At 40.5% G+C, this 25,316-nt stretch overlaps 1 protein-coding gene across 2 annotated transcripts in view; it reads left to right on the top strand.

The window, feature by feature from the left end:
- Positions 1–8,553: 8,553 nt before the first annotated feature.
- Positions 8,554–25,316, top strand: part of EIF2AK3 (eukaryotic translation initiation factor 2 alpha kinase 3) — a 65,733-nt gene continuing 48,970 nt past the window's right edge. Inside the window, exons 1-2 of one of the 2 annotated variants that reach the window (XM_045550051.1) lie at positions 8,554–9,068; positions 20,651–20,780. In XM_045550051.1, the coding sequence (XP_045406007.1) occupies positions 8,764–9,068; positions 20,651–20,780 (435 nt within the window). In that variant the 5' untranslated portion in view covers positions 8,554–8,763. The remainder of the gene's footprint in view (positions 9,069–20,650; positions 20,781–25,316) is intronic. The other variant, XM_045550049.1, reaches the window with a different exon arrangement.

The raw sequence follows: 25,316 nt of genomic DNA, 5'->3' as shown, positions 1-25,316 counted from the left end.
AGTGAGACTTTGTCTCAAAAAAAAAAAAAAAAATTAAATAACATTACTTGGTGCCAGTTTGATAGACACAAATGCAAGTTTGGGCCCTGAAATGCCAAAAAGGTTTAGCCAGATGATTACATGATTACATTAAATTAAGAAAAATTATAATCCAAATAAAAACACAAAAATTTTAGAAAATTTATTCTATACTTGCTGACCATTAATAATATATTAATACTAGTGGTCCCAATGTGAGAAATAATTTTGTCTAATGTTAGTGATATAAAGTGATACTTTGCATTTGTGCTTACTTGCTACTACCTGGTTGTTTAGATTTTTCTGATTATAAAATTATGTGAACTTTCTCTAATAGAGAAAAGAGACATAACATTATAGAAAAATGGAACTGAAGTAATCAAAGAAAGCTCTTGGTGTAAGTGCCCACTGAAAGCATCGGGAGAAGGTGATGTCAAAGTACGCCTGATACAAATGGCCACTGAGCGTCCCTGGTGTAAGTGACTAAGACAGTGCCTGGCACAAGGTACTGCATTAGGCATTGTGAGACGCAGGAGAAGCAGAAGCAGATTGTCCCAAAGCACACAGCATGTTACTTGAAAATTCCAAGGTTAGTGCCACATTGCCTCTACTTCTTCCTGAATTGGAAGAATAAAATTACCCCCTCCCTTTCCCCTGGATAGAAAATGAAAGCAATGAAGATGATGGGTAAGAATTTTCCAGTGACATTCTCAAGGCTTTGTAAGAGTCTTGGTGCACTGAAGGAAATGAACCAAGATCCAGAGATCCAGCTCCTGGCTGCTTTCTTATTCTTGGCAGGCCCACGGGGTTCAATCATAAAGACATTAAAGGTAAGGTTGAAGAAAAGGCACTGATGTTTCTCAGCATCATGTAAAGTCCTGATATCATTATGAAATAGGATTCTTTGCAATTTATAAAGCAGTTAGGAAAATCTTCTTTCTACTTAAGAGTTCAGCCTATGAAAATTACTGAAACTAAACTTTTATTCTTGGAAGAAGGGCTTGTATGATTATAGATGTACACATGTACACAAGGTCGTGGGCATCCATGCTGGCATTTGCTTCTACATTTATGCATAAATGCTTGCAAATCCCCCTTTTGGAGCACTCACCAAAAGGACCAGAATGGATCATCCACATTGGCCCAGGACTGAACCAGACTGTAAATTGAGAAGTTGATAATTATCAGTTACTGTCCTGGTGAAGCACCAACGCACTTCCCTAGTCTTAGTCACTCAGACGGTGAATAAATACTCACATGGGTGTGGCAGACTGAGTGAATGGTCACAACGCTTCTCTCCCCTGGGGTAGTAATGCACATTCACACTCTATTGTGTCCTCATGGTGTGTGGAGTGTGCTTTCCAACTCTTGCACTTTGGACTTTGCTTTGTGGTGTATTTTGGCAATGGGGATCCTAGCAGACATATAAAAACAGAGACTTGAAATATGCATGTGTGGTGGGCCTTCCCTCTTGTGTTTCTATTAGTGCCATGAGAAGAATATGCCCAGGTGGCCCATTCTTCTAAAGAGGATGAAAGACCAGTGGAGTAGACTTGGATCCACTTTAGTTTGGAGCTTAGCGCCAACTGACACGCAGATGTGTGAAGACGAATACATTACTATTGTCAAGCCACTGAGTTTGACGGTTCTTTGTTACGAAGAGTTATTATGGCCGGGCAAAGTGGCTCACGTCTGTAATCCTAACACTCTGGGAGGCCGAGGCCGGAGGATCCTTTGAGCTCAGGAGTTCAAGACCAGCCTGAGCAAGAGGGAGACCTCATCTCTACTGAAAATAGAAAGAAATTAGCTGGACAACTAAAAATATATAGAAAAAATTAGCTGGGCATGGTGGTGCATGCCTGTGGTCCCAGCTACTTGGGAGGCTGAGGCAGAAGGATCGCTTGAGCCCAGGAGTTTGAGGTTGCTGTGATCTGGGCTGACGCCACAGCAGTCTAGCCCAGGCAACACTGTGAGACTCTGTCTCAAAAAAAAAAAAAAAAGAAAGAAAGAAAGAAAGAAAATTGTGTCCCCAAACTTTTTATTTACATGTCATATGTCACATCAAACCAAGCCACATATAATGTTGTGTCTCTGTCTTGTCACTTCACTGGCTAAGATTCTTTGATATTTCAGTTTGCAAACAAAATCTCACTTTTCACATCCTCTTGACGTTTCCAGGGCAAAGTGGAGGAGAGAAAGTCTGTATTGCTTTTTGCTTGTTTGTTTTGAGTCAGGTTTACTAAGGTATGATTTATACACAGTAAAAGTCACCCTTTTTAGTTTTAGAGTTCTAAGAGTTTTTACAAACTTATATACTTGTGTAACCACCACAACAAACAAGATTTAGAACATCTCCGTCACCCTAAAAAAGGCTCCTTATGTCCTACAGGTTAATCTCATCCCCTTCATCACTATAGTTTATTTTTTTTATTTTTTGTTTGGTTTGGTTGTTTTGTTTTGGGGAGGGTTGTTTCTTTTTTTTTTTAGTTTTGTTTCTCTTTTTTGTTTTTGTTTTTTGTCATCCATCACTAGAGTTTCTTCCAGATGTCATATAGATGGAATCATACGGTATATAGTCTTTTGTTTCTGGCTTCTTTCACTTAGTGCAATGCTTTTGAAACGTGCCCACATCATTCATGTTATCAGTAGCTTGTTCCTTCCTATTGCTGACTAGTATTCCAGCATATGGATGTACCACAATTTCTCTATTCACTAGTTGATAGATATTTGTTATAGTATCTCTAGTTTTTGTCAATTATGAAAAAAGCTGCTATGAACATTTGCATACAGGCCTTTGTGGTGGTTATGCAAGTATATATATTCTAATTTCTCTTAGGGAAAAATCTAGGAGTGGGATTGTTGGGTCATATGATAAGTGTATGTTTAACTGTAATAGAGATTGCCAAACTCTTTCCAAAATATCATTTGTATTTTGGACATGTATGTTGTACCATTTTACCTTCCCACCAGCAATATATGAGAATTCCAACTGCTCTACTATATCCTCACCAGCACTTGATATATTCTAATAGTTATGGAGTGGTGTTTCATTGTGTGTATTGCCTTGAAGCAATTGTTCATGCTAGATTCAGGCACAGATACAACTGATTACTCTCATAGCACTGTGGTAGATTACATTTTTGTTCCATGCCCTTTGTCATGTGACTTTGCAGTTTCTTTCACTAGAGGCAGGGCATGCTTTCCTGCCTCACTAATGTTGGTGCTTGCTGGTCATGTGCCTAGCTTTAGTCAATAGTGCTCCAGCAATAAGTACCCCAGTTGTGATCATAGTCTTAAGAGGCCCTGTATGTTTCTACTCAGCTTTCTTGTGTTTCTGCCATTGCCATAAAAAATCATGCTCTGGCTAGATCAGGCAACTCCCAGGTGAAGGGTGTGAGAGTGTACATTTTTGTTGTTTAAGCCACTGAATTTTGGGATGGTTTCTTACATAACACTGTAATGCCAATGGCTAACTGATACAACACTACAAATTTCACTGTGTGGCAAACTCTTCAGAGTGCCTTCCCATAGAAATTCCTCTTTATAAACACTTTGAATAGCCATTTCACAAAAGAAGATATACAAACGTCCAAGAAGCATATTAAAAGATGCTCAAAATCAGTAGACATCAGGGAAATGCAAACCAAAACCACAATGAGGTACCATCATGTACCTAGTTTTATTATTATTGTTATTATTATTATTTGTACAAACAGCATCTCCCTATGTTACCCAGGCTGGTCTCAAATTCCTGGCCTCAAGCCATCCTCCTGCCTCAGCCTCCCAAAGTTGCTGGGATTACAAATGTGAGCCACCACACCTGCCTTCACATACCTACTAAAACAGCTAAAATTAAAAAGACTGACATTTACCAAATGTTGGTGAGGACACAGAACAATTTGAACTCTCATACACCACTGATGGGAGTGTAAAATGGTACCTTATTTTGGGAAAATGCTTGGCAGATTCTTAGAAAGTTAAACATGCATCTACCATATGAGCCAATTATTCCACTTCTAGGTATTTACCCAAGAGAAGTATTAATAAAAACCTACATCTACACAAAGACTTGTACATTAATGTTCACAGCAGCTTTATCTGTAATAGCCAAAAATTGGAACTATCCTAAATGTACACCACCAAGTGAATGGATAAACTAATGTGTCACGTATACAATAGAATACTACTTACAGTACAAAGGAACGAAGTATTGCTACATGCAACAACATGCATGAACTCAAAAACATTATATTGCATGAAAGAAGCCAGATACAAAGAGTATGTATCGTATGATTACATTTATTAAATATTCTAGAAAATTTAAATGAATCTATTGTGACAGAAAACAGATCAGCAATTACCTAGGGGCCAAGGGTGGAAGGAAGGATTGACTACAAAGAGCCATGAGGAAGCTCTTGGGGTGAAGGGAATGTTCTATATCTTGCCTGTGGTGTATACATCTGTCAAAACTCATCCAGGTGTACACTTTCAATAGGTACAGTTTATTGCACATGTATTACACTTCAATAAAAACTGATTACACATTCTCTCTTTCATCCTCACTAGCAGAACTCCCATTTTGTTTCAAGTGGCAGTGCGCTTACCTTGCAGTTCGGAGTGGCTATTTGACATGGTCTGGCCTATGAAATGTCCATGGAGATCTCCTGGTGGGGCTTCCGGGAAAGCTCTTTGAGAGGGGCAAATTCAGGTGGTTGCATGCCTTTTGTCCTTCCCCTTTTCCTTACCTGTAATAAAGAAATGATGCTGGAGTTGCCATCCCAAGACTGTGAGATGACAGGCACGAGGAACAAAAGTCATACATGAAGCCTGGAAAAACAAAAGGAGCATGAGTCTAAATAACACTGTGGAGCTGTTGTGTCAGTAAGAAAAATAAACCTCCTACTTGTTTCAGCCACTACACAGCAGGTTTTTTCTTATTTATAATAAAATACAATCTCAACAGACACAGGCTCTTAAGGGGTTGAACCTACTGTTTCTAAATCTCAGACCTTTTGCTGCCCTTCTGCGCTAAGCTTGGTTTTAGAGGCTTAGTTGTTTGGGGCAGCCCCGATTCAGAGTACCTAAGTGCCAGCTTCTTTTCATGGCACAGACTCACTGGCCAGGTCTCATGCCCGGTCCCCACTTTCTTACACTTCCCTGATGCACTTGGATTCCAGAGCTCCCACGAAGTTATCATGAATGTAGGTAGACTTCTTTTCCCTCCTTCAAGTTATTTTCCCAGTCAGCTGGCTTGACTCGGGCATTTTTTCTTTTTCCAAAATGGAAATATTTGTGTGTTTTTTGCTGAGCATAAAGTTAGACTCTCCTTGCTAGCATTTTCCACTACTGTGCTCTTCGGCCTGTGCCTTTTTCATCATAGCATTTATCTTATTTTAATAATATATGTGTGATTATTAATGTCTGTCTCCCTAACTATAGAGACATTAAGCTTCAAAAGGGCAGGGACCATGTCTGTTTTGTTGCCATCTTTAGTCCCATTACTTGCAGGTGGCCATGTGGTACTCCCTGAATATTAAATGAATAAATGAATGAACAAAACTTCTACCTTATTTACAGGTGGTAAGCAGACTCCTCCTTCATTACCTTAGAGTAATAGCCTTGTTCATGCCATGATCATATTTTGAAAAAGTTATAAAACCATGAAGACTAAGGCCACTAGAATATATATATTAGCTAATTTCAAATGAGCCATTACAGCTAGTCAACAATCATTTTTCATCCCGTGTTAATTTTCTGCTCCCTTTCCTCCAGAAACTTCTGGGATCTTGCATTCTTAATCACCCCCCCTTTGTCTACAGCAACTATGATCTCTTCCCCTCCACTTTTGTCTGTCCCCCTCAGGTATTCATTCAACAAATATTTATTAGGCTTCTAGGATATATCAATGAGCAAATCCGCACAGAATTTACAAGTGTAGGGAGGCAGACAATAAACAAAACAAATATGTAAATTATAGTATTTAAGGACTTAGACAAATAAAGCAGGAGAGTAGTATAGGAAGGGAGGTGGTGGGGGTTTTAATTTTCTTTTTTCTTTTTTTTTCATTTCCTATCAGTTCTTTCACCAAAGGTTTTAATTTTAAATAAAGTGATCAGGAGGGACTTCACTGGGAAGGTAACAAAGCCTTGAATAACATCTGTGGGTATCTGGGTATTATGTGCTTAATTGTGTCCTTCCAAAATTTATATTTTGAAGCCCTAACCCTCAATACCTCAGGATACAACTGTATTTGGAGCTAAGATCTTTAAAGAAGTGATTAAGTTTAAATGAGACCATTAAGGTGGGGCCATAATCCAATCGGTGTCCTTATAAGAACAGGAAGAGACCCCAGGAGCAGGTGTGCACAGAGGGACAGCCATGTGAAGAGGCAGTAAGAGGGTGGCCATCCACAAGCCAAGGAGAGAGGCCTCAGAAGAACTCAGCCCTGCCCACACCTTGAATTTGGACTGCTAGCCTCCAGAACTGTGAGAAAATAAACTCCTGTTGTGTACGCTACCCAGTCTGTGGTAGTTGTTATGGCAGTCCTCGCAAACTAATCTACCTGGGAAGAGTTGCCTCGCCAGGGAAACCAGCAAATGAAAACCCCCCAGGTGCGACTTGCTTCGCCAGCTTTATCACAGCAAGGAGGCCAGTGTCACCAGGATGGAATGAGCACAGAACACAGCGGGAAACGAGATCAGAAAAGTCACAGGAGCCAGATACTGTGGCACCTTGTAGTCTATTGTAAGGACTGTGGCTTTTATCCTGAGTGAACTGGGGGACCATTTGAGGGTAATAACCTGCACTATAGGTAAGTAGGAAAACCTGTGTGAAAAGTATTTCACACAGGAAAGCCTTGAGTTGCTGGAGCTAATATAGCTGATAAAATGAAGACTAAGAATTGTCCTTTGAATTTAGCAACGGTGACCTCAGCAAGAACAGTTTTGGTGGACTTAAGGGTATGAATGCCTCACTGTACTATAGTTGAGAATGGGAGAAGACGAAGACGAGGAGTTTTGAATATTGTTAAGTTTTGCTACACAGAAGAGCAAAGAAATGTGGTAGGAACTAGAAGGGGAAGTGGTGTTTTGTTTTGTTTTAAGATTGAGGGCGTTGTGAGGAGGGGTGCTCAGTTTCCTTGTGGTTTTTTTTCTTGAGACAGAGTTTCACTGTGCTGCCCTGGGTAGAGTGCAGTGGCGTTATTGTAGCTCAATGTAACCTCCAACTTCTGGGCTTCCGGGGAGCTGGGATTGCAGGCGTGCACAACTAAGCCCAGCTAATTTTTTCTATTTTTAGTAGAGACAGAGGTCTCGCTCTTGCTCAGGCTAGTCTCGAACTCCTGAGCTTAAGCAATCCTCTCACCTCAGCCTCCCAGAGTGATAGGATTACAAGTGTGAGCCACCATGCCTGGCCTGTTTTGTTTGGAGAGAAATTAGGACGTTTGTATGTAGATGGAGGAACTGCCAAAATCTTAAAAAATCTTCACCGGATTGATGGAGTAATAGCCTCCCAGTTAGTCTTCTCATCTTTGATACTGTTCTTCTGACTACACTGCTGAGGGATGTATCTTCTCATTGTTTCACTTATCTGCTCAAAAATCTCCAGGGTGTCCTTAATTGCTGTATTAAATGTATCAAATGCCTTAGCAGAACACTCAAATCTTCTTCACTTAGGCCTTTTGCAGTTTCGTCACTCCCTTTGATAGAGCCCTTTAGTGAGGTACACAAAGCATGCCAGTTCAGAGTCAGAAGGCACGAATTAAAGTTATGATTCTGTGACTAGCTATATCAATGCAAACTACGTCAGTGCACCGGGGCTGTGCTCCTTCCTGTTAATAAGGAGGTAGGAGGCGTGTCGGGCAGATTAGATTATCTGTAGGTCACTGTCATCTCTAGCAAAGTGTACTTCTCAGCACTGTCACCGCCACAAATAGGATCATCTGAACCCGCCTTACCGCTTCCACTTCTGGGGACTATACGAATTGTGTGGTCCCTTAGTTTTCAAGCTCTGCTTTTGCCTTGCCAAATAGACTAGACTTTAGAAGAGCTACAGCAGCAGCTCCTTTAAGATCTTCCGCCTCCCAGCCACCAGGGACTTGCCTCCCACCTTCCCTTCCTCTTGGGACCGTCTTCACAGTCAGAAACCGCCACGTATTAAGTACCGCTTCCAACCAATCAAGAAACAGTTATCTCAGATCTTTGAGAGGCATCAACTTCTGCCAATGATCTTCAAGTCTTCTCCAGCGCCTCGGTTTGAGGGGCGAGGCCAACCACCTCTATGGCCAATCTGTTCCAGAAAGGGTAGACCGGGAACTGCAGAGCCCACCAATCGGGTAAGCAGGCTGCAGGGAAGGAGATTTCTCATTGGTAACTGCCTCCGGAAGAGGGACGGGCTCCATAGACGAAAGTACGATTTAATTGGTAAGCGTGATGTTGACAACCGGGAAAAGTCCGCCTTCCCCAGCAAGGCCAGCCTGGGGCCACGGAGTGGCAGTGGCCACAGCCAATTGCAGAGCAGACGCGCAGAAAGTTTGCTCAATGGGCGATGTCCGAGAGAGGCTGTCACTCAGGTGGCGGCGGCGGAGGCAGGGCTGAGACGTGGCCCCGGGAACGCTGCTGGCTGTCCAGGCCATCCGGGCGGCGGCAGAGTCCCTAGCGCGTCCTCGCCCTGGTGGGGGCTCCGAGCGGCGGGAGAGGCGGGCGCCGGTGGCTGCGCCTCCATGCTCGCGCGCGGGGCGGGCCGCTGATGGAGCGCGCCATCCGCCCAGGGCTGCTAGTGCGGGCGCTGCTGCTGGGGCTGCTGCTGGAGCTCGCCGCGGGGACAGTGGCCGCGGGGCGTGCCCGCGACCTCCCCGCGCCGACGGCGGAGGCGGCATTCGGCCTGGGGGCCGCGGCCGCTCCCACCTCAGCTGCGCGGGTACCGGTGGCGGGGCCCGTGGCGGCGGCCGAAGTGACGGTGGAGGATGCTGAGGCACTGCCGGCGGCCGCGGGCGAGCAGGAGCCGCGGGGGCCGGAGCCCAACGACGAGGCCGAGCTGCGGCCGCGCGGCAGGTGAGGGGCTGCAGATGCTGGGATGCGATTTGTTTACGTGCACGAGCAGCGGAGGATCTCAGGGTCGGGGGGAGGTGGGGACGGAGACCCGGGACCTGGGGCAGGCGTCTTCCCTCGGTGGCGGCCTCTTGCTGGCGAAGGACAGCTGGTGATCAGGGGGCGAGCGCGGGGCCGCGACGCTCTCCCATCCCCTGGCCACTGATGGCACTGGGCTCAGCTCTCGGGCGCCTGGTCCTTGCTCGCGGGCGATAGCAGCATCCTTGCAGGTGTGAGGGGATGCTCGGAGAACGGAGCACCGGGTTGCAAAGAAACGTCACTTTCCCTCTTTAGTTGTTTCCGGGCTTTATTCAACCTCCAAGAACCTTTCGCCCTCTTTTTCCTTACGTGCATCACCCCATGTCTGTGCTGGTGTGACAGCTGTTTTGAGAAAGGGCTTTCAAAAGAGATGTCTACGTCTTCCTTCAAACACAATTGTAGCTCCCAGACGAGGATTGAGATCGGTATTTCTGTAGTTGAGATCTGCAGAACAGCCGCATCAGAGTAATCACTTCAGTCATGCTGGTTAAAGTTACCGTTTTTTTAGGCCCCACCCCAATTTTACTGAATCAGACTTTCTCTGAGTAAGAACCTGGAATCTACATGTTTAACGAGCACTCCAGACAATCCTTGAACACACTAGAGTTTAAGAGCTATAGTTAAGTTCTTGAACCTAAGAGCTGTGGTTAGGTTCTTGAATATTGCTTAGGTTCTTGAACAAGGGTTTTACTATATAAACATTTAATGTAAGGTTATCTTGGTTGAATTTCTTAGCTTTCTTAAAAATGTTATTTCAAGGTACATGTTTTGAAGCACTTTTCAAAGTCTAGCTAGACACAAATGTAAGGCATATTATTGGTAAGGTATTTTGCAGGCAGCCAATCTTAGCACACTTGGGGAGAAAGTGATGTCCCACTTAACAAATGGAATGATAACAGAAGCATTAGGTAAATTAGACCACGGAGGGCTAGAATCTGGATTGGAAAGTATTTTAAACTTATAGTACTTACTAAATCATAACAAGTTAGGCATAGTTTTCAATTAAATATCAGAACTTTGATCTATATACCTGGAGACTACTATATAGGATAAATACTAAAATTCTCTAGGCACCATTTGAATATTTATATATAAAAAATTTTGTTTTGAGTAACAAATATATAGCAAAATTTTCTTAGGTTTGCTAATGAATCAACTGCACTGGAAGAGTGTTATCTTAAAGAAACTTCTGAAACACCTGCTAAAAGTAAATTACATGGAGTAAGATGTTTTCTTTTTCTTAGACTTCAAATCCACTTCAGCAAGTACTTACCCACTGACAGGGGCCCAAGGTGCCCTGGGGTGATGGAGGTCAGGCAGATAGTCCCTGCCCTCCAGGAGGAGTGTGCAGTCTAGCAGTGAGGATGAAATGAGGAGCTCGATAATGGCATTATAGAGCAGAAGCAGTGCAAATTAAGGTTCATGGGTGTCCTGGGGTTTTTGTGGTGCTCACTGGGTGGGGTATGGGGGTAAGGTAGGCGAGGAGGTAAGAAAATTCTGTGGCAGAATGAATTGGTTCCTGAAAAATGGGTAAAATTGTGATGGACAGATACCTGTACTTGAGGAAACAGCAAGAGGTGCAGAGGCTGGAGATTATGTTTAGAGAACATTTTGCCTCTGTATACATCTATGTGTGTGGGGTGTGTGTGTGTGTGTGTGTGTTTGTATGTTTGTGACCTGTGTGTGTGTGTGTGTGACCTGTGTGTATGTTAGAGATACAGATGTGCACATATGTATGCTGGGCAGGGAGAAGTAGAAGATGAGGCTAGAAAAATAGGTTGGGGCCATATTATGTGTGTATACAGCCTTACTCTAGTAGCAGCAGCATCACCTGGGAGTATGTTAAAAATCCTGAATCAGGGACCACCACAGACCCACTGAATGAGTATCTGCATTTTAACAAGGCCACCATGTGATTGCCATGCACATTACAGTTTGAGAAATGTTGGGTAGAGTATTCTGAAATGCCAGGCTTGATCAAAATTATGCCTAAGGGATATTTCTCTACCAATAGTGTGTACTGAAAACTTGAGTTAAGAATACAAAAAGGAGAGTTATAGCAGTGTAGATAAGAGGTAGAGTGTTAAGTGGTATAGAACAGAGGGGACAGAGTTGAGAGATATTAGAGGCAAAATCTTGGTTCCTGGCAAATGAATTCATTCTTCCACCCTTGATACCCCTGTCCAAAGATTAAGACTGGGTAGCCAAAAGATGAGAGTACACATAGGAAAATAGAGAGGTTTAGGGGAGCAGGGAAGAAAAGACAAGGGGTTTGGTGCTGGACATAGTGACTTAGAGGTGTAGACAGGACATCCAGAGGGAGACATTTGGTATGCAGGTGGAAATGAGTGACATGGAGCTGGGGAGAGGGCAGGTTAAATAACTGAACTTGTGAGAAAGAGGAGGCTCATGAGAAACCCTCAGGAAATACTTTGTATTTTAGGGAGGAAGATGAGCCAGCAAAGGAGACTGAGTAGTTTGGAGATGTAGGATGTGGACTGGGAAGAATGAAAGATCTGGGGATCACACTTGTAAGTAAAGCAGCAGAGACAATACTCAGATGGCAAGAGGTTAAAGATTCATCCTTTTCTGCCCCACTCCCTCCTTTCCTCACTGACAGGAAGTAATTTTTAGAAGAAACTTCTGAACTTGTTTATAGACTGAGAAGGGAGGCTGTGTAGACAGGTTGAAAATGAAAGGAATGGACAAGGAGGTGAAGGTAATTGGAGAGGATCTACCGGGCAAGCAAGAGGATCACTTCTTTCTCAGAAACTATTAATAGAGTCTTGAAAATGGGAATTTTGCCTGGAAGAGAGTGATCTCTGGCAAACAGAATTGGCTAGGAAGAGTTAGGGCACAGTTTTGGGGTCTGCCTGGTAGTGTGAACTTGAGATAGTGTGGAATGTTTGAGAAACCTTGGGTAAGCTGATAGTCAACAGGAGATAAATGTGCAAAGTATATAAAAGTTTTTTTAAGTACTCTTTAAAAAAAGTCAAAGCCCAGAGAATGTCAGTTCCATAATAATAGACCAATAGTCTGTTTCAAGAAGTAGGATTAGGGGAACAGACTTTAATTAACCAAGCGTTTATCACAAACAGCTGTGAAGAACTGTGGTATTTGCAAAACTTTTAAAAGGAGGGAGGTGGGGAATTAAGATCTTTATTTTTGCATATTGTCTTTTGATGCTCAAGAAGCAATATGAGACTCGCTAGTTCACTATTTTTTTTCTCTTGAGAGAATTTTCAGCTTTTCATTGGTTTCATTCTAAATGTTACTCTGCATATCAAGCAGTGAATGAGAAAATAAGCTATTTTTTTCTTTAAAAAGTGGCTAAGTAGGCCAGGTGTGGTGTCACATGCCTGTAGTCCGAGCTACTCAGGAGGCTAAGGCCGGAGGATCACTTGAGCCCAGGAGTTGGAGGTTGCAGTGAGCTATGATGATGCCAAGTAGATCCTCCTAGGGAGACAGAGAAGTGAGACTCTGTCTCCAAAAAAAAAAGAAAGAAAGAAAGAAAGAAAAAGAAAAGAAAAAGTAGCTGAAATAAACTTGTTTTATTGGTAGAAATCTTGTTGTCCATGTTTCTTCTGTTAAACATTACATTTAGCTGAAATTTAAATGCGATGGTCACTGCAGAAAGTTGGAAAGAAAGTCTCAATCTCACCTCACTATTAGGTTTTATGAACGTTGGCATAATATACGAGTTACTGGTTTTCTGACGCCAACACAAATAGCAAATTGCAAAGTGTCATTTGGGATTCTTTCTATAGGTTAGGAGGATGTTCTGACAACCTCAGAAGTTATGGAGAACTAGTCTTTTTTTTTTTTCACCCCCTCCTGAAAAACTAATTTTAACTATCATGCTAATTTGCAAAGTATATATTCTTTTTTCCTCTGCCTCTAGTTCCTCTCTAAGAAAAATATTACTAAATTTGACATTAATCTCTGGTGCTTCTTTAATTTGTTCATTTGTAAACTGAATTTTTGGATTAAATGAGATAACTTGGAAACATTTGCAAATGTAAGATTATTTAATTCGTCTTTCTCTTTCCTGTCCTTTCACAAAGTAATCAGATATGAAGCAATGGTACAGAAATTCTGTTTTCCTCAGATTTTCAGATTCATAATCATGTTTTTTTGTTTGTTTTTTTTAACTACTAGGACCCTTGAATAGTAGCATCTCAGAATACCATGTTGATAGGAAGCTCAGTCGTCTAATCCTATCATTACTCTTCCAACTCCACTCTTAGAGTTGACTAAAAACTTCACATTTAAAGAAAAATTTATACAGAACTTTCAAAGCAAGTCATAAGCCAGAGTAAATATACTTTGGGCAAGTAATGAACCATCCTTCCTGTCTACAATTGTCTTTAGCTTTATTGACAGTTGGGCTCTGGGTAGGATATGTGACAGGGATGGGAGACTGTGCTCTTTATTGGAGCTCAGCTTTCTGTGCTCCTAGGCATTTTCCAGAGGGGACCTGTCTTTATCAGTTGCTGTGAGCTACCGCTTTAGTGTGGCTCTTCCATCTCTAAATATTGCCTGGGAACTCCATTTGCTTTTCTCCTTTTTTGTAAGAAAGAAGTTGCTTCTATATTTTTATTATAAATTGTTTTAAAATACAGAGAGAACTTGTTACAGAGGTAAATGTAGGAAAGGAGATTAAATGTGGGTGTTTGTTTTTTAACTCCATTCTCTTTGTAAATTGCCATTTAATTAAAAATGTTTCATAGAATAAAGTAGAAAAAGTGCTTCCAAAAATGTTTTAATCTAACAAGGAAAGGATATCTGTCACTCTCATGTTACCTGTAACATCGAAACCTTAGATTGTATGTCTTTAAGGTCTAACTAATATGTCAGAGTTATAAAGTATAATTGGTAATTTGGGGCAGTATTTGTTTCGATTTGGGGCATGGCTAGTCTTGTGATATGTTTAAATAAAGGAGGTTTGTCTTGAAGATTTACTTAGTAGGTGAGGACTAGGAAGTAAAGTCCAATTGGTACTAGTTTCTAAACAAGAACATATGCTTCCGTTAGTGAGAGCATATATTTGAGTAGAGGATTCTTGGCTACACCAAAAGAAAAAAAAAAAAACCAGATTGAACCAAATCACATTTTTGACTTTCTGAAGTTTTCTTCCCCCGCAAGAAGGAAACTTGAAATTTTAAAATAGGCAGTTGTTAATGTAGAAACTGTTCAAATCTATACAATGTTCTCCTGTCATCTGCTTCTCTTCTTTCATATGGGAAATTTCCATAGGAGATAAGGCTCCCTTAAAATTACTTTATGAAGAAATTTAGCATATATTTGTCAGAATTTGATAAACTTGACTATAAATAGGCAGATATTCTGGGTAACTTAAGTCAGAGCAAACACTTTTTTAAAAATTGTGTATTTGTTGTGGCATAAAGTCATTCCTGCTAAATTGAGGTCATAATCAGTAATTACAGGATAAATGACATCTTGATGAGATTTCTGGGAGGAATAAAAAGCTGCACATTATAGTTTTATAGTAGTTGCCACGTATGCAGACTTATAGTTAACAGAATAATAGATTTAGAGTTAGAAAACCTGAACTTCTGCTCCTGCTCAAAACTTATTTGGTGCATGACCTTAGGCAAGTCATATCTTTTTACACCTTTCTGAGCTTTTTTTGTTTTATGTCATACTAGGGTTTATTCATTCAATAAACATTTATTGTATTTTATTAGAGGCTAGGGACTGTTAGGTCCTGAGAGTAGATAAATGTCTTTTTCTTAGGAAGCTCCAAGCCTGACAGGGAGACAATTGTGATAAAGAATTAACTCTCCTAGAATGGATAATAATTGACATACAAGTTCTGTGTGAGTGAAGAGAATGCAAGTGTCAAGAGAATGCAAGTCCTGTGAGCAGGAGCACAGAGGGGGGAGTGTGTACAATGAGCATAGCGCAGTGATCCCTAACCTTGGGCTGCTGGACCCCTATGGATCTGCAGAGATAACAGTGGGGATCCATGAGGCTGTTGGTATTTTAAAATAACCTAATGGAAATTGGACGTTTAGTGGGGAGAAGGTTAATTAAAAAATCAAGTTTCTTTGTTTTGAATTAGAATTATATCAAACCTTATATGGTAATGATAGTTATTTCTTTCCAGAAATCTTGAATGTTTTTATTGGTTCTTATTTCCTCTAAAGATGAGTAAATTAATTATATGCAATGTTCATTTGGCAGATGAAATAATTTAAGAGGTGGGGCAAAATGTAAATGAACAAGGGAATTTTGTTGAAAAGGTTAGAAACCTCCAGAGTGTGTGTGTGTTTGTGGCTGCAAGATGGAGGAGGTGAAGGAAGAGGGGATTGGGGTTGGCAGGAGAGGGAGAAAGTGAGATTAGGAAAGTACATTGAAGCCAGATTGTGAAAGGCTTTATGTGCCCTACCAAGCAGTGTGGCCTTCAGTGGGCACAGGGAGCCTTGAAAGTTTATCAGATTTCTATTGTGGAAACAACATTTTTGGAAGAGTGGAGGGGAAAGAGACCTGAGGCAGGAAAATATGTCAGGAAGCCTTTTAAGGTGTTCTGATGAGAACTGGGAATCTGTTCTAGGGCAAGGACAGTGGTAATTATGAAGAAAAAGATTTAACAGAAGCTTTAGAAATAGAATCAAGAGTACATGACTGTAGAGGGTGAGGGAGCAGGTAGAGTTGGTGTCTGATTCACATGTTCGGTGAGGGGATGGATGGTTATGCTGTTAAGGGAGAAAAAAGTGGGAAGAATAGGATGTGGGAGAAGTTAAGTTCTCTGAGTATGTTACGGTGATAACAAGTAGATCCTGTTGAAGATGTAGAACTAGTGTAGGGAGAGAGAGATGGCGAGCTATATAAATTCTATATAGGTTTGGAGGCTGTTGTACTTACTGTAGAGAGAAGAAGCCATGGACACTGACCATCTAGGTAGAACATGTAGTACAAAGAGGGAAACGTACCTGTTCTGGAGCAACTGAGAGCTATAAGAATGATAAATGAGGACCCAGAAGGGACTGATCCTGTAGAAAACCAGGGAAGAAGAATGTCCAGGAATGAGGAACTAACCCTGACAGTGGCTTCTGTGAGGACAGACCTGATGAGGGGAATGGATCTGGCTGTTAGAAGGCCATTGGAAACTTTCTTGAAAGTAGCTTCAAGGCTGGGTGCAGTGGCTCATGCCTGTAACACCAACAGTTTTGGATGTCTGTGCAGGAGGACTGCTTAAGGCCAGAAGTTTGAGGCCAGCCTGGGCACCATAGCAAGACCCTCTCTCTACAAAAAGTAAAAAAAAAAAATTGCTGAGTGTGGTGGCACATGCCTGTAGTCACAGCTAATCAGGAGGCTGGGGCAGAAGGATGCCCTGAGCCCAAGAGTTCCAGACAACAGTAAGCTATGATCATGCCACTGTAGTCCATCCTGGGTAAGAGAGCAAGACTCTGCCTCTACACACACACACACACACACACACACACACAAAACTTCAAAGAATTGGATCATGAGTGAGAGAACAGTGTTTGCTGTAGAATCATCCAAACAAATGCCTTTGTAAAACTAAAACTAAGTGAGCAATAGACGTTTCAAAAGCACTTACTGATGATGAGTTGTTCAATATGCCTTCTTCATCCAAGTCATAAGTTATTATTTTTTCTCTATGGAAATAGCCCTCTGAGGTAAGTCAGTGTTTGTACAACTGATCTTGTCATATCCATATAAAACAAAAAAAGAGGCTGAGAAAGGTATAAAAAGATGTGACTTGCCTAAGGTCATGCACCAAATAAGTTTTGAACAGGAGCAGAAATTCAGGTTTTCTAACTCTAAATCTTTAAAAAGCAGAATAGATTGGCCAAAAAGGTTGTTTGACTCAGTTACATATACCCCCATGGTAGGTTTTCAGTGAACAGTAGTTAAATATTAAACTCCAAATTACCTATTAAAATACATTCTTACATATACATATGACAGAAATATGCATATTTTATTATTGAATTTTTCTTTGTTGTGAAGATGAGAGCTAGAATTTTGTTATTCTTCTCTGAATATACCTCTAGCACACAAGTAGCAGCCATGTATTTAGGAAAAGCATAGGTTTTTTTGTCATTGTAAATAGAATGCCTAGGGGAATAAACAAACAATGTTGGTTCTTAATTAAAAAAAATATAATATCTGAAGTGTTTGATGGCCTTAATTTTTCATGGGTTAACACTGCTTACACTAAGTTTTGTTTCAATTAGAGTTTTTCATTCAACCATTTATTTGTGCTTAATGATTACTGAATAGAAAAATGAGACATTTCTACAGTGGGACTAGGAAAGAGTTAACTTAGCTTTTAACCCTTGATCTCTAACTTAACCTGGATCTCTAATTTAATTAGATTCTTATTTATTGTAAAATAATTTTCTTACTCAAATTATCCTTCTCTACCAACTCCCAGTAGATTTCTTTAGAAAGCAGAAGAAGACCATGTAAGGAGGGGAGTTAGGTGGTCTCCTTTCGTTTGTTTTATTGTTTAAAATTACTTGAGTTTGTAGCATGGCAAACTCTTTATTTTCACAAATTGGACTAAGAGTTACCATTTGAGAAATTGAAAATTAGAATTAGTGTATAGTTTGGAAACTAAATTAGTGATATTATTTATTCATTTAATTGTTCTTTGAAAAGTTTTTCTTGGTCAACTTGTGACTTTACTTTGAATTTTTATACATTGTGCATCAAGTGAAGTAGAAGAGATAAAAGTTGTATCTTATAATCCTAACCAGGAATATAACTGTACATGCTTAGAATTTACAAGGTCTTTAAAGCAGAAATATTATACCTAACAGATTCTTAGAACACCTGTACAACTCATCCTTTCATTCAATAAATATTTATGGAGAGCCTGCTGTGTATCTGGGAGTGTATGTTCCGTAAAGAAGGAACAGTAGCTACAAAGGCGCTCAGGGAAAATCATGCATGATATGTTTGAAGAATAGAGGAAGTATGTCTGGGAGTATTGATCTTGGATATGTGAACTTTGATAAGCCTGTTAGATGATCTAAATCTGGTAGGTAGTTAGATATGTATGTTCAGAGTTTAGGGAAGAGGACTGGAACCAGAAATATAAATTTGGGAGTTGCCAGCATATAGATGGTATTTAAAGCTGTGAGACTGGATGAGATCACCAAAAAAAAATTACATGTAGGTAGAGACTATTTTAAGAGATAGGAAAGATGAGGAAACAGAAAATGAAACTGAGAAAGAATAGCATAGAACCGAGTACCAAAAAAAAGGAAAAAAAAAAATGAGGAGTATGGTGTCCTGGAAGTTTCATGGAGGGCAGAAGTAGCTGATCAGGTGCTGCCGGATGGTCAAGTGAACTGAGACCTTACCATGAGAGTCATCAATGTGAAGGTCATTGGTGACTCTGACAAGAACCATTCAGTGGAGAGGTAGAGGCAAAAACTTGATTAGAAATAGTTGGACAGAGGGGAGGAGAGGATTTGGAGACAGAGTACGTAACAACTTTTTCAAGGAGTTTTGTTGCAAAGAGGGGCACGAAATAGATTGAAATTTGGAAGGGGGAGAGGGATTCATTTTGTTTGATCTGATTTGGTTTTTAAATTGGGGAAAATAATAGCATATTTTCATGCTGCTATAAATATAACAACATACCATAGACTGGGTAGCTTATAGAGAACAGGCATTTATTTCTCACAATTCTGGAGGCTGTGAAATCCAAGATCAAGGCACCAGCAGATTCGGTGTCTGGTGAAGGCCTGTTTCTCACAGATGGCACCTTCTAGCTGTGTCCTCATGTGGTGGAAGGGGTGAGGGGACCTGTGGTGCTGCTTCTATAGTGGCACTAATATCGTAAGCGAGAGCCCTACCTTCATGCCCTAATCACCTCCCAAAGGCCCCATCTCCTAATACCATCATCATCATCATACTGGGGATTAGGTTTCAACATATGAATTTGGTGAGGGGGTCACACACATTTAGTCTATAGCAAATGCTGATGGGAATGTTCTAGTAGAGAGAGAATAATTGATATGGGAGTGAGAGGAGACATTGCAGGAGCGAGTTCTCACATACGCATGAGGGAGAGTTCTAGTTCTTAAGTGGAGGTGTTGGTGGTGGACGGGAGTATGGACAATCATCTGCACTGATCACGAGGGAAGGTGGAATTCATGGGTCCAGGTGCTGATAAGTGGATAGAGGTGGTAATCCTTTGATTACTTCTCTTTTCCTCAGTAAAATAGGAAGCATAGTCACTGAGATGTGTGAACTGAGAAGAGCTGGTATCAAAAGTTTGAGAAGAGAGGAGAAATGAAATAGTTGACCTAGTTGCCAACATTCAGGGACGAATGGAATGAAATAGTTAACCTAGTTCAGTGGCATAGGGCATGGACTAGGGAAGTGTGTTATGGTTGTTGGGCATCATTAATAGCCTTTTTGAGGTTGATGGTCATGAATTAAAGTGAGACCAGTCAGCGTGGTTATGTTTTTCTTCAGTTACATTCAACTGCACAGATGCAGGGATAAGAAAGGAGAGAAAATTGGATTTAAGCAGGTTGGGGTTCTTCCAGTCGAGTGTGACATGTGAGAGAGGGGGTAGGGAGTTGAGGGTGTTTGTAAGGTAGTGCCTAAGATGAAGGACTGAGGGATTGTAACTGGTTAAGAGAGACATGAGGGTATGGTGGTAATGAAGGTCATAGAATCAATGGCTTGTAGGTACTGGTGGGGTCAGGGGTTTATTGGAGTTAGGGAAGTAGAGGAAGTGAGCTGGAAAGAGAGGGGTTGATAGCTGGGGGGTTGCAGTGATAGACAATGACAAGGTCTAGTGTCTGACCACAGGAGTGGCTGAGACAAGGAAGAAATGAAGACAAGGAAGAAAATGAAAACCCAAAGAAATGAGGTAGAAGTATGTTGCATGTTTCAGGTAGTGACGGTAAACCGGCAGCTAACGTCCTCCAGAATGGATCAGTGGACGACAAGGGGTGATGGATGGAACAGTCTGATCTCGGAGAATTTTCAAAGAGGAGAGGAAGAAAATGGTCTGGAAATGGCAACAAGATACAAGAAGTGCACCTGCTGATCACTGGGCAAGGGTTATGGGAGAAAAGAAATTTGCTTCTGTAGGGAAGTAATATCCTCAGGGAAGCCAGGTTTCTGTGAGAGCAAGAAGATGAGCGAATGTTCAAGGAAGACTGTTTCAGGGGAAAGGCTTTGAGGACGTGGGGAAAGGTAAGAGAAGAGGACAGAGTAGAGGATGTCGAATTCCTTATAGGGATTAGAGTGTGGAGTGGAGGGTGACCTAGCAGTCTGGGGCTTTTCATAAGCAACATAAAGAGATAAAGGGCATATTGAAGTTGTCCTGGTCTAAAGACAGTGGTGGCAAGACTGAGTGTTGGGGTGAGGTAGGCCCCCTCTTCCCTCCTACCAGTAGAGACCTGGGCACTGGTATATGGAACAAGTGCCCAGTATCTTAGATATCTTTTAAATTTTTTCCTTTTTTTTTTTTTTTTAAATTACAGGTCATTAGTAATTATCAGCACTTTAGATGGGCGAATTGCTGCCTTGGACCCTGAAAATCATGGTAAAAAGCAGTGGGATTTGGATGTGGGATCCGGCTCCTTGGTTTCATCTAGCCTTAGCAAACCAGAGGTAAGATTTTTCTATGAAATGGTAACTAGAAAGCTTAGTTATAATGAGTAATTTCTAATATTAATAGGCTCAGGGCCCGAGTGCCTAGGTTTGAGGCCTGTCTGCCTCTTACAAGCTGTGTCGTCTTAGAGGAATCACTTAACTTTTCTATTCCTCAGTTCCCCTCCTGTAAAATGGGATAGAAAATAGCATCTACTTCTTAGGATTGTTCTGAACATTAAATGAATTAATCATGTAAATGAGTAGCTGAGGATACTTTCTGCCATATCAATATATCACATTATCTGAGTTATAAATGGTCATGATTTCTTCTTATTACAAGGTCCCTAGGAATAATAAGATAAATACAAATAAATACTTCATTGAGTTTTGGTAGTTAGAAATCCATGCTACAAAATACTGTAATTATTATTCCCTACATTTCCCTCAAGTGTATATCCTAATTGTGAGCATTATTCACCTGTAATTTTTTTGGAATGTAGTTGTAGGCAAACTTGATTATTTGTAGAAAATTTATACTTAATAATTCTGAGCTCTAGAATGATAGAGGGGAAAGCGCACAGATTCAAAGAGACCTTGATTCCAAAACTACACTGGCATCTGACTTCAAGACTTGGGCAAGTGACTTAGCCCCACAGAGCTTTAGTGTTTGAAGGACCCTGACTACCTTGATGGGGTGGAGATGGGGGAGATTAAATGAGGGAAGCCTATTTTCCTCACCTTTAGTCTTGACTCAGTTGGATTACATTATGTCTCTCTCCTTTTCCAGAGCTTTATTCTATTGTTCAAATAATTACAAATAAATCTATCTTTTGAGTTGTGACCACTAACATTGAAGCATTCACCTTTGTTTTCCAATATGCCCTCAGCCTTCTACCATATCAAGTTGTTCCTGCAGGACACTCCCTAAAGTAGTCTTTTTTCTTTTGTCATTGGTCTTTTCCTTTAAAAAAACTTCCTAGCTGGCATTAAGTTTGGAAAAGACAAAATTTAACATGAGCTGGAGAATGACCTGAATATTGGTGATAGAACTTTCTAATGGGAAAACTGCTCCTGCCAACCAATCTATAATAACAAACTTCCCTCTGCTCTCCAGTAAACCCAGCCTGAATCTTTTCTGGTGCACCCAGGCTGGTATTTAGGGAAACAGCACTGCTAAATTTCCATATTTGCTGTGTGCCAAGCCCTGACTAGACTTTCAGAGTGTCTACTATTTGTCAGACAGTATATTGAAAATATCTTTTGAGAATAGTGAACTTCTACTGTATTGTGAATTATTAATGCAGATAGAAATTTGCTTGTAAATTACAATAAAAGTTTCGAATTGAGTACAGTGTCTACTCCAGTTAAACTTACTTATTTTACTAATTTCTGTTCTGCTGGGATTATGCTTGGTTGGGTATGCACGTTTTGCTTTGTTTTTAAACTAGACGTAAAAGATGATAAACAAAATGAGAAGACTGTAAGCTGCTTGCATCTGAGGTAATATTACAGTGTGTTGTGGTGCAAAGCATGTGTATGTTTTCAAAATGAAATATACACAGGCACAAATAGATAAATTGCATGATATGGCAAAGTAGAATGTATATCATTATAATAACCTGAGTTATAGTAAGTATGTTTAAGTTATAAGCAGCTAGTCATACTTGGTTTTCTTATAAATAGCAATTATATTAGCTGTTTGTTAAACTACAGTTCAACTTTCTTACTGTCCCTGGTCCTTACCATTTTCTGTGGTTTATTAGGGCTCTCTTGTTTTAAGTGTCCTCCCTCCCACCCTCCTCTAATCCTAGATTCTTTGGATAGAATGCTTTGAAATGTTGAATCACAGCGTATTCAAAAAGTTCACCGTGCACCTTTACAGCAATAAATGAAAGAAGTTCACTGGTCACTTTGCACATAGAAGAATCCTAAGGCCTGCTTGCATTATCTAGGTTTAAATATTCTACTTTATAGAAGAAAATGTATAAAATCCAAAAGCATTGAACCATCTGTGATAACATGATAAGCTTACTAGATTTTGCTGCTACTCCAAGTTCTTGGAACCATTTCTTGAGAGTGTATGTTTAGTATGTAGATATGCTAATGACAGTAACATTGTTTCCACCATTATAATGGATGTCTGCTGTTCCTTACACACAGTAAGCCTTCTGAGGTTGATATGTTGGTCTCATTTTGTAGAAGAGGAAACTGAAGCTCGAAGAAGTTATTTGCTTGAAGTTGCAGACCAACTATATAATAAAGCTGGGACTAAACCCAGGCTTGACTGACTGTACCCCATTCTGCCTGCTCTGGAGCCCTTTCCACATCTCATAGATACCTCCCCTTTACAAACTCAGGCTGTTCATCGAGTACAGTGGGTCTCAGACTCTGGTCTCAGGACCGTTCTATACTCTTAAAAATTATTGAAGGCTCCAAAGAGATTTTCTCCCCGTGGGTTATAACTATCTATACTTATAAAATTAAAAATTAAAACAAGAGTTTAAAAGACTTATTTATTCATTAAAGAAATAACAATAAGTCCATTGCATGGTAACATAAGTAACATTTTTATGAAGAATAACTATATTTCCCAATAGAAAAAATATGCAATGAGAAAGGTAGTGTTTCACATTTTTGCAAGTCTCTTAAATTTCTGGCTTAAAAGAAGACAATTGGATTTTTTTATCTACTTCTTCATTAAATATATTGCATTGTCATTTTAATTATATAAAGAAGAAAATCCAGCCACATACATATGTAGTTGGAAAAGGGAGGAGTATTTTAGGAGCCTTTCAAATAATTGCGATCATTCTTTTTTGATATTAAACAAGTGGAAGTTTCTTAAAGGTTAGTTGCGCTGTGGACTCTGAAACCATATCAGTGAACATTTTGTACTCTGTTACATTAACATCCACTGGTCTGTCTTGCCTTTTACTCATTTCTGTCATTTAGAAAATATTGACTCACTGAGTTACACAGATCTTCCAAATGTTGACATATTTCCTTATAGAATATCAAAAAAATCAAATTTGTACCTATCACCGCTGATCTCATCAGAAGTCTGTAAGTCCTGGGAAGCTATCAAGCACACAGCGGCAGATACACATCTTTCAGTATTCTAAACTTCTCTTGAAAACTTGAATTTTTTCACAAATACTGTGAGTTGTGTTGTTTGAAGTAAGAAGTCCACTTTGTTTATTTTTGAAACAATGTCTGTCAAATACCTGTTTCAACCATAGTTTTTCTCAGTTAATTTTCAAGTAAAATTGGACTCCCATGAGCAAAACAGCTCACAGCTCAGTTCCACAAGTGCTTTTCCTCGAGCCATACTTCAGTGTGTGGAAAAGGGCTTGATACATACTTCCTAATTGGTCACACAGAATAACAAAAAGATGTGTGCTCAGGGTCAAGATTTAATAAAGTTAATCATTTTATTGTTTCATCAAGAACACTCCTAAGTGCAACTGTCTCTTTTCTTCTTTTGCTGCAAGTGTGTGATAATGATGAATACAGTGACTGCTGATTTGCTGCTTGATTCATGCCAAGGCACCAGCAGTTTTAGTCAGATTGCTTTTAGACCATCAGTGAAAATAGCAACTCCGTGAAAAGGCGAGTCACACCTTATTATGCAAACTGACTTTCTGTACCCCTGAAAAGAGTACACAGACCACACTCTGGGAATTGCTGATCTAATATATCATAGAAATATTATAAGAATATTTGTGGCTGGGCACGATGGCTCACGCCTGTAATCCTAGCACTCTGGGAGGCCGAGGTGGGATGATCGTTTCACCTCAGGAGTTTGAGACCAGCCTGAGCAAGAGTGAGACCCCATCCCTACTAAAAAATAGAAAGAAATTAGCCAGACAACTAAAAATATATAGAAAAAATTAGCTGGGTGTGGTGGTGCACACCTGTACTCCCAGCTACTCGGGAGGCTGAGGCAGAACAATTGCTTGAGCCCAGGAGTTTGAGGTTGCTGTGAGCTAGGCTGACACCACAGCACTCTAGCCCAGGCAACAGAGCAAGATTCTATCTCAGAAAGAGAAAGAATATTTGTGAGTTTGTAAACATAGTAGCAAGGAGAGAGACGAATGTACTGTGAGCTTGAGTCATCTGTCATTCAGCAAGGTATATGCTGCTCAGCATCTAGAAGTTATGTTCCAAAGTTGGATATCTGTGCAATTCAGTGTTAGAAAAAAAAAGCTGGGAAAACACCACAATAAGAAGATAAAAAGCTGCCATTTGAAATGCTCTGAATTGGATCCACAGAGTAATAACACCTTTCTAAACACATCTGGTACAATATTTTCTGAAGGTCCTTAACGTTCATGATAGTTAATTTTGTGAGAAATAGTTAATTTTCTCTGTCTGAAACTCAGTGTGTTTGCTTGGACAGGATAGTATAGGGAAGAGGGCTAGGTGCAGCAGGCAGAAAGAACTGGCATGGAAATATAGCAGGTGCCTCCCAGGTGATGGTAAATAGATCCATACCTTCATGTGGGGACCCCGACATTAGAATGTCAGTTTTCTCCAAGCTTTCATCAAGAGTGA

The sequence above is a fragment of the Lemur catta genome, chromosome 4 (genome assembly GCF_020740605.2).
Source record: "Lemur catta isolate mLemCat1 chromosome 4, mLemCat1.pri, whole genome shotgun sequence".
Classification (NCBI taxonomy): domain Eukaryota; kingdom Metazoa; phylum Chordata; class Mammalia; order Primates; family Lemuridae; genus Lemur; species Lemur catta.
The sequence above is the reverse complement of the archived record's forward strand: the minus strand, read 5'-3'. Positions and strand labels throughout refer to the sequence as shown.